Genomic DNA, 9875 nt, shown 5'->3' with positions numbered 1-9875 from the left:
AATATTTAATATTTTTACAATTCTCTTGTTATTTTATTACTTTTGACAACATACTGATTTTTATTTGTTTTTTAGAAATGATGGTGATTCCCACCCTGGAATATTTTTAATAGTTTTCTTATCAGAATTCAGGAATATTGTGACGAGCATAAAATGCCGCGTCACAGTATGTATGTATGTATGTATGTCTGTAGACAAATTTTGTCCGACGATAACTCGAACAAATTTTAATGAATCGACTTTAAATTTGGTATACACTTTAAGTGTACCAAAATCTCGCCTGAGTTCGTTGGCCAGATGATTTCGTCAAAAATCAACAAAATTATTCAAATTTTGAGTTTTTAAAAATTTCAAAAATTCGCATTTTTCAAAAAAAAAAATTTTTCAATTTTTTTTCGAAAATTACGACTAAAAATAAACACTTTCTTCCTTTGACAATTTTTAATAGCGATTAAAACAAAAAAGTTATACCACTTTTTTAAAAAAAGACAAAAAATGACAAAAACGGATGAAAAATGGGTAAAATGCAGAGCAAAATCACTTAATTTTGAAAAAATGTGTTCAAATATGTATTATTTCTCTTTAAACCACCTTTAATTAACACAAATAACAGTAACTTACTCATAATATTTCGATTTTTTTTTTTTTTTTTTATATAAGTCCTTGCAACAAAGTTCTAATGGTAGCAACTGTTTACGTTGGCGTTAGTAGTCCGTGATGTGATATCTGTATGTTTGAGCTGCGATTATGTTACTTATGGAACAGTTACACCTTGGGTAAAATATTTTTTATTTTGCATTTTCCGAATTACAGAATCCTGATTTGTTGTTCGCAAATTAATGTTATTGATATTGGGCAGCTTATGAGGGTTTGGCATTTCTTAAAATCAAAGTAAAAAACAATTTTTTACCAAAAGTGTTAATCCTCAATAAAGGTACATTCGCACCACGATAGACAGCGTTGTTACCTACTTCTAATATTAATATAACGTTAACGTGATGACGTCACAATGCTAGTTTCAAGTAGAGTCTACAGGAGCTTCTACAATAGCTCCGTTTGGCAACTCCAAGTCCAAGTCGAAGTCGCTTGGAGTTGGTTGCGCACGCATAATGTTGCCAACTGTCGCCGAGTTGAAAATGAAAAAAAAAAATTGTGCGTGATCTCGTGCTCACGAAATAGTTGAGGTTATGTACCTTTGAAGCTGTAAACACGCTGTAAAGTTTAATAAATTATTTGTTGTTGTTGCTGTTGATGTTTCCGCCGTCTCATCGTTTTTTAAAGAGAAGAAAAATATAAATTAAATTAAATTTTTCTTTTATAAATATCAAAATTTTTTTCACTGAATAATACACACATGCAATGAATTTAATATTTGTAATATATAAATATAGTAATAAAAAAATATACAATTAATAAGATGAACTGTCAATACAAATTTTTTTTATGTTTTTTATTGACATTATAATAAAAGTTTTTCATCATTTTGATTTCACAATATATTAAAAAGGTATTTTCATGAACATAACCTTACAATATTTTTACATTTTATCACATGAGAAGAGTGTAATCATAAAATGGAATAATTAAATTTAAAAATATTTGAAAAATAATTGAAAACGTGCGTTGACATATTTATTATATTTTTAATTAAATACGATTTTTAAAAATAATTTAACTTAAGATTACATTATTCTCATTAACAGATTACACAGGCCTGCGAGATTTAGTTACAAGAACCTGTGGTACTAATTCTCGTAGGTTTTTGCGCGCTAAACACGAATCTGATGTCCAAAATGGCCCATCACGTCAGGATTTTGAGTAATTCAAGGTCAAATGTCCCGAAAATGGCTATTTTGGACACTTTTGGGAATTTTTTCTGGGAGAAAAAAATTTTTTCTTTAATTTTCGAAAGCGCTATCATATAGTGCATACTCTCAGCTTCAAAACCTATTTTTGAAAATTAATTTACGATTATTTTTAAAGAAGTTATGAACATTTAAATGTATGACCTTCAGTCATTTTTTAAGACCATTAACCCTTAAACGCCCGACTTTTTTTGTAGAAATGCGATTTTCGTCATGCTCTGTATTCAAGGGTTTTTGAGGTCGCTGATGACGAATCCGAAGTCGGTTTTTAAAAATTCAAAATGGCGGATCCAATATGGCAGACAACTTTTTTAAAAAACCATTTAATTCGTCTGAAAATCGTTACTCGGGGGTTTTTGGGGTCGCTGATTACAAATCCGAAGTCGGTTTTTAAAAATTCAAAATGGCGGATCCAATATGGCGGACAACTTTTTTAAAAACCCATTTCATTTGTCTGAAAATTGTTACTCGGGGGTTTTTGTGGTCGCTGATTACGAATCCGAAGTCGGTTTTTAAAAATTCAAAATGGCGGATCCAATATGGCGGACAACTTCTTTAAAAAACTGAGGTAAATTTATAAAAATGACCTCTTGGAAGTTTTTGGGGTCGCTAAGTAAAAATCCGATGATAGTTTTCTAAATTGAAAAATCTCCTAGTAGTCATTTTTATGGCTGTGTCTGTATTTTGGTTTTTGTCCATAATGTTGGATCTGCCATTTCGAATCTTGAAAAACTATCATCGGACCCAACCAATGAAGGCCAGGTAAGAAGAGTTCCCAACCAATGAAGGCAAGGTGAGAAGAGTACCCAACCAATGAAGGTAAGGTTGGAACGAGACCCAACCAATGAAGGCACGGTGAGAAGAGTACCCAACCAATGAAGGTTAGGTCGGATCGAGACCCAACCAATGAAGGCAAGGTGAAAAGACTACCCAACCAATAAAGGTAAGGTTGGAACGAGACCCAACCAATGAAGGCAAGGTGAGAAGTGTACCCAACCAATGAAGGTAAGTTCGGAACGAGACCCAACCAATAAAGTCAGGGCATGTTGACTACCTAATCAATAAAGGTAATGCAAAATGAATACCAAATCAGTAAATCAGGAAAAAAGAATGACCAATAAATGCAGAAACGATGCATTTATTCAGATTGAATAAATCTTCGTTTATTACTTTTTCTTTTATGGATCGCATTGTAATTATCTCGCTTAAGACACCAGCAGTAATCTGCTAGCATATGAATGTCCCATCTTCCTTGGTATCTTTTTTCAATCTCTTTAAGGTCTTGATGAAACCTCTCCCCTTGTTCATCACTAACGCTTCCTAAATTTTCAGGAAAATAGTCTAAATGACTGTTAAGAAGATGTACTTTTATGCTCATATTGCACCCTAGTTCCTTGTAACTGTCTAACATATTTTGTACTAATTCTTTATAGTTGGGTTGTTTGACATTTCCTAAGAATCCGTTACAGACATCTTTGAATCCTTTCCATGTATTTCTTTCTACTTCATTCATGACACTCTTAAATTTGGTGTCCTTCGTGAGTTTCCTTATATCTGGTCCTACAAAAATGCCTTCTTTTATCTTCGCATCACTTAGTGAGGGGAATTTTTCAAACAAATACTTAAAACATTTACCTTCTTTATTTAAGCCTTTGACCAATTGTTTAATCAACCCTAATTTGATGTGCAAAGGAGGTAACAAAGTCTTATCACGGGATACCAGAGGAAGACGGATGACATTTAGTGAGCCAGGTAACAGTTCTGACCTAACTGGCCATATTTTTTTGTCCAGTGCTCTGCTCGACATCTACTGTCCCACTGGCACAAAAAACATGGATATTTCGTGTATCCGGACTGTTGACCTAATATCATGGATATTATTTTCAAATCCCCACAAATGACCCAATTATGCTCATTATACTTAATATTTGTAAGTAAATTGACTAGAATATCATACGTCTCTTTCAAATGTACAGAATGAGCAATAGGAACTGAAGCATATTTAGATCCGTTATGTAATGAAACCGCCTTTAAACTTCTTTTGGAAGAATCAATGAAAAGTCTCCAATCATTGTCATTATATTCCTCATTTCCTAGACGTTTCATTAATCCCGGAACATTGTTGCAAAATACTAATGATTCGTTCTGTAAAAAGTATTCACAAAATTCTTTCTCTCTACTTCTATACCAATAGTAAGTAGTATCTTTATCAAGCATGTTTTTTTCTTTAAGTCTCGATCCAAGAAGTTCTGCACTTTCTTTAGAAAGATTTAAATCTCGAACGAGATCATTTAACTCGGTTTGTGTAAATTGACCCGACTTTATTTCTTCGTCAGGTAAGTAAGATTTGTCATATTTTTCATGAGTTTCATCAGTACTATCTTCCAAATCACATAAATCATCGACAACTCTATGATGGGATGGCGGTACATGTGGAAGAATATTTTCGTCTTCGTAAGTGAGAGGTTTTGTGACTGAAGACACATCAGGATATTTTATATTATCTTTAGTCTTAACATTAAAACCTTCAAGTTTGCATAAGCAAAAATAACAGTCAGCATGCGACTGCGGTTCTCGCCAAATCGTTGGAATCTGAAAAGGCATTCTTTTAGAATCTTTCGAATTTTTGGACCATGAGGACAAGATACTCACACAACTTGTGCAAACTGAATGAGGTACCCATCTTTTATCTAGATTAATCATCTGTAAGCCGAAATAACTCTGGTAATTAGTTTTTACTCGTCTTTGTTTTTGAATAGCATATCTGCCACAAATGTAACAAAATTTGTCAGGGTCATTGACACAAACTCGACTTGACATTTTTGCCTCTGAACAAAAGAAAACTTATATACTTACCATACGCGTTTTAATATATTTGGTTCTGAAAAGAACTGGCTAAATAAATAGTACTAAAAAGAACAAATAGAAAAAGTAATTTTTAGTATCTGATTAAAAAGAATACTTTTAACTGTTATTTTAAAAATATATTGCTAATGAAGCAGTATAAACTGTAGCAAAAATTAGTTCTGAAAAGAACTGTTTGACATTACATATTTACATATAAGTTTATTACAAAATTATCGAAATAGCTACTGGAACAAGTAGATAAGATTGCATTCCAAAGCGCTTTGTTCCCAAAGCCAGTACTGCCCAAAGCTCAATGAAGCGTTTTGATCAAGAAGATTCGAATTACGAGGAATAACTCCAGTGGTGGGGGTGATGCAAATACGGAGGACAATGATGGATTCCAGTGGTTTGCCGCAGTGTATGAGCATCAAGCTAGCACAAACATGTAAGTATGCGCAGAAACATAATTTGGTCTACTGCGCAAACGACTTACTACCTTCATTGGCTCATATTCTGCTTCAAAGCTCTCATTCCTCCACCACTGAAGAAATTGGATCCGCCATTTTGAATTTTTAAAAACCGACTTCGGATTTGTAATCAGCGACCCCAAAAACCCCTGAGTAACGATTTTCAGACGAATTAAATGGTTTTTTAAAAAAGTTGTCTGCCATATTGGATCCGCCATTTTGAATTTTTAAAAACCGACTTCGGATTCGTCATCAGCGACCTCAAAAACCCTTGAATACAGAGCATGACGAAAATCGCATTTCTACAAAAAAAGTCGGGCGTTTAAGGGTTAATGGTCTTAAAAAATGACTGAAGTTCATACATTTAAATGTTCATAACTTCTTTAAAAATAATCGTAAATTAATTTTCAAAAATAGGTTTTGAAGCTGAGAGTACGCACTATATGATAGCGCTTTCGAAAATTAAAGAAAAAATTTTTTTCTCCCAGAAAAAATTCCCAAAAGTGTCCAAAATAGCCATTTTCGGGACATTTGACCTTGAATTACTCAAATCCTGACGTGATGGGCCATTTTGGACATCAGATTCGTGTTTAGCGCGCAAAAACCTACGAGAATTAGTACCACAGGTTCTTGTAACTGAAAAAAGTTCAAATTTCGCAGGCCTGTGTTATTTTTCTATATTATTCTAATGTAATTTTCAGAATTAAATTCAGATTAGAGTATTTAGATTATAGTGTTTAAAATGTTTGTAGAGTCTTAAATGCTTTTTTTTCTTCTAACAAGAAATCTGTATGTCAGGGAAAAAGTTATTATTTACATGGAAAAATGGAGAATTCAGGAAATTGGATTACAAAAATATTATGGCAACGCATGAAGAAATTAACTTTTTAAAGAATTATCACATATAGTAATTATATTCAATGAATTTTAGACGAAAAAATTCATTCATAAAATATTAAACTTTGAAAATTATCTGCATTCTCTACACCCAAAAAAAAGTAATCTTAAATTTAGAGGAAAATTCCTCTTCTAAAATCCTCTGAATATTTCCTCTTAAAATACGAATATTCCATTTGACTGTAGAATATTTTTATTCTTTGTTGTAATGGAACAATAACAAAAGGAGTACTTTTGCATTTTCCTCTTCAATTAGGATTTTCCTGTTTAAATTTAGTATATTTGAAAAAAGAAAAGTAAATACATGATATCGATTACATTTTTTTCCTGTTTGACATTTGCGCTTTTGTTTTTCGAAACTGTCAATTTTCGTATGTCATAATAGTGTTGTGTTATAAATCGAAAGACCAAAATGGAAAAGAGAGTCGAAGATTTACTAAATGATTTAAATCTGGGTGGATATATTGAATGGAGGTATAAATACAGAAAATATAACCTCTCGATGAATCTTCATTTCTTACCAATTTTCTTAAATATTTGCGTCGAACTTCTTTGATATTTGCAACTTGCTATAGCATTTTTTATTATTATTGTAATTAAATCTAATGTATTGATGCTCAGCAAAAAGCAAGAAATATTTTTCAGAAATATTTAATTAAAAACCAATATTTCATTCTTTATTCCAGGAATCTATTATAATTTACCTTTTTTGAATGTAAACAATTAAATCTTATTAAATATTTATTATATTATTCAAATTTTTTTTTTCTCATAACTCCAACTGTTGTTTTCCATTTCCAAACATTGCAATTGTTTTCAAAAATTCCTCTATTTTAAAATAGTTTATATTGCGCTATTTACACCACAATTTCGTATTTTTTCGATTATTAATTACTTTTGAATCGGTTTAAATTCATTTATTTGTAGATTTTTTAAATTCTCATCATAAGTTAGAAAGTATTCATTTTGGTCGATTTTAACTTTTTTCAAATTTTAGTGAATCTGTACGTTTTGAGACCTCTCGATGCCAAAAAAGTATGTTTTGAAATCCTGTCTGTCTGTTTGTCGTCTGTAGTCTGTCTGTGGACTCATTTTGTCCCCACGATAACTTGAACATATCTTAACGAATCGCTTTGATATTTGGTACACGCTTTCAACATGTAAAAATAAAGCCTGAGTTCGTTGGACAGACTAATCCGCCTAAAAATTCAAAAATTATTCAAATTTTAAATTTTTAAAAAATTCAATTCTTCTTGAAAAATTTTTTTTTTTAATTTTCTCTTAAAATACTCCCAAAAGTAAACTTTTTTTCTTTAACCCTTTTCGATACAGATTAAAACAAAAAAGTTAAAAAAGTTATGTTCTATTACGTTTAAGGTAACAAAAATTTAAAATTTTTTTCGATGTGTTATTTTACTCATTAATTTTTTGCGGCACAGTTTTAACCTATTTTGCCACCTTTTCTTTTAGCAACTTTCCTCTCTATAGATTTAAAGTTTTTGAAGCAGTATTCATAAAACATTTTTTCCACTATAAGGAAAGCATTGTGAAGTGAAACAAAAATAATAAGTGTAGCAGGCAAAATTATAAAGAATTATAAATTAACTAAGTATAAACATTGCTATTTTTTAAGAGAAAATTCATTTTTCAACAATCTTTTAACAAATTTAAATAAATCTTTCTACTCCTTGGTTTTTTAGGTCGCTCATTACGATTCTGAAGTCAGTTTTTAAAAATTCAAAATGACGTATTGAAACATTTTTGACCCGATATTTTTAGCATTTAAAGGTATTCTGAAGGGTTAAGATTTGAAAAAATTAAAAAAACTGAACAAAATTCTAAAAAAATCTTTTTTTTAATGCTTGTAAATTGTTTATTTAAAAATTTTCGGTTCTATTAGTACACTATTTGATATAGCCTCAAATTACCTGTAAAAATTTTATTAATGGGTTAATGCATGCCTACTTTTCCTATTGTATGTTTCTAATTTTCGAGCGTGAAACGCGAGTGTCGTGATGAGAATGTTATCCTTAAAGTCAAAGTACTTTAAGAAAATGAAATTTAATTTATAAAAAACCAAAGATTTCACTTATATAAATTGTACAAAAAAATTTTTATGAATAAAAACATGAGGGCAAAACCTCATATAATAAATTTGTTGATTTAAAAATGCATTTACTTTAAAGTTCTTTTTTTTAATGTTTTTAAATTTTCAATTAATTTTTTCTTTTACTCAATTGAAATTAGTTCAAAGCGGAATATCTTATTTTAGTAAATAATTTGGTTTGTCGATTTTCGTTAATTACAAAGACCTGGCCAATGCACGGCGCAAAATTAAGGAACTAAGTTTGAACAACTGCAGTGCCGCCATTCAATTTAACGCATTTTAATAAAGACTAGGGTAACGGCACCAGTGAAGGAACTGACACCAGTGAAAGAACAAATTTCATGTTTTGCATTCTAATTAGTGTAATAAACAATTTGGTATTATAAATTATATATTTTTATGTTCCTTATTTAATTTACGTCCTTAGTATCTATGATATTCATAATTATCATTAATTTACCTTTATTATAGTATATTACAAACATTTTATTACTTTATCTTTGTTTTAATATATTTTTTAAATATATTTTAAATATATATTTCACATTGTTCTTTCACTGGATGCAGAAAATTCTTTCATTAGACAATTTGTTCTTTCACTGGTGAAATAGGTATGTTTTACTTATTAATTAAAATTTTAATTAACATCTTATATTTATGAAAATTAAATATGACCTTCGCATTCTACACTTAATTAGCTATCGAAAAAAAATTGGTAAAAAAATTTTCAATAACTGCATTCAAAAATAATAAATGATAAAAGTATGCATTTCCTTAAATGTTCTTTCACTGGTGCCGTTACCCTATGAGTTGTTTCTAATAAATTTTTCAAAACAAGTCGATTATATGAAGCTCCCCTTTTAAAATAACTACTTTGCTTTTGTACATATTTTAACTCTGTATGTAATTAATTTTACTCTTTTTAATAAAATTAATAAAAATAATTTCTTTCTTCTTGACATTTTACTTCAAAATTAATTAAATCAACTACAAAGTCTGAAACAACTACAAAATCTCATTCTACCAAATGAATTCTTGAGTTATTCAGCTACTTTCAGGTAGTATAATTAATACACTTTTTAAATGTAATTGAAAAATTTTTGAATTACACAGTGTAGTTAAAAAGTAATTAATGCTACTAGGTTTTGAATTGTAATAAACAAACAAAGCGCGTATCAATATCGGACCGCGAAGCGGGACGAACGACCTTCGCGCGCCCCGGGGCGCGCTCAAACTAGCAAGCCAAGCGAGGCCCTACGCGCGAAGCGCGTGATGAGAATGTGGCCGCCCCCGCAGGGGGCTGCCGGATTTTTTAAGTTCAATTTCAAATCTTTTAAAAATTTACTTTGACTTTTAGCTATAAAGTTATGTTTTTGGAGAACATTTATTTGCTGGCTGAAATTGTTAGTGAAATCTGGTACTTCTTGCGTGACTGTTTCTAAAGAAGAACGATCAGTATTTAGCCATTGTTGAAAAGTTATAGATTTAAGGTTATTTTCTGAGAGAGCTTCTACTATTTGAGATACAATTTTTTCAATACCAGGGCAAAATTTGCAATTTTGAAGGTAACAATCTATTGAGGTTTGAACACAAATAACACTATTTAAAATATCTGTATAATTAGTTACTCAAATTTCATGAAAAATACTTTTTAAACCATTTAATAATAATTTAAAATTTTGATAAATTTTA

At 30.4% G+C, this 9875-nt stretch overlaps 1 protein-coding gene across 1 annotated transcript; it reads right to left on the bottom strand.

Moving 5' to 3' along the window:
• Positions 1-1552: 1552 nt before the first annotated feature.
• On the bottom strand, positions 1553-5337 carry LOC127276771 (uncharacterized). The gene has a single exon (XM_051297418.1). It carries the CDS (start codon positions 3670-3672, stop codon positions 3004-3006), a length of 669 nt encoding a protein of 222 aa, XP_051153375.1. The 5' UTR covers positions 3673-5337; the 3' UTR covers positions 1553-3003.
• Positions 5338-9875: the final 4538 nt, after the last annotated feature.

The sequence above is a fragment of the Leptopilina boulardi genome, unplaced genomic scaffold (assembly GCF_019393585.1).
Source record: "Leptopilina boulardi isolate dan_hultmark-lab unplaced genomic scaffold, ZJU_Lbou_2.1 LbouV2_152, whole genome shotgun sequence".
In the NCBI taxonomy this organism is placed as follows: Eukaryota; Metazoa; Arthropoda; class Insecta; order Hymenoptera; family Figitidae; genus Leptopilina; species Leptopilina boulardi.
The sequence above is the reverse complement of the archived record's forward strand: the minus strand, read 5'-3'. Positions and strand labels throughout refer to the sequence as shown.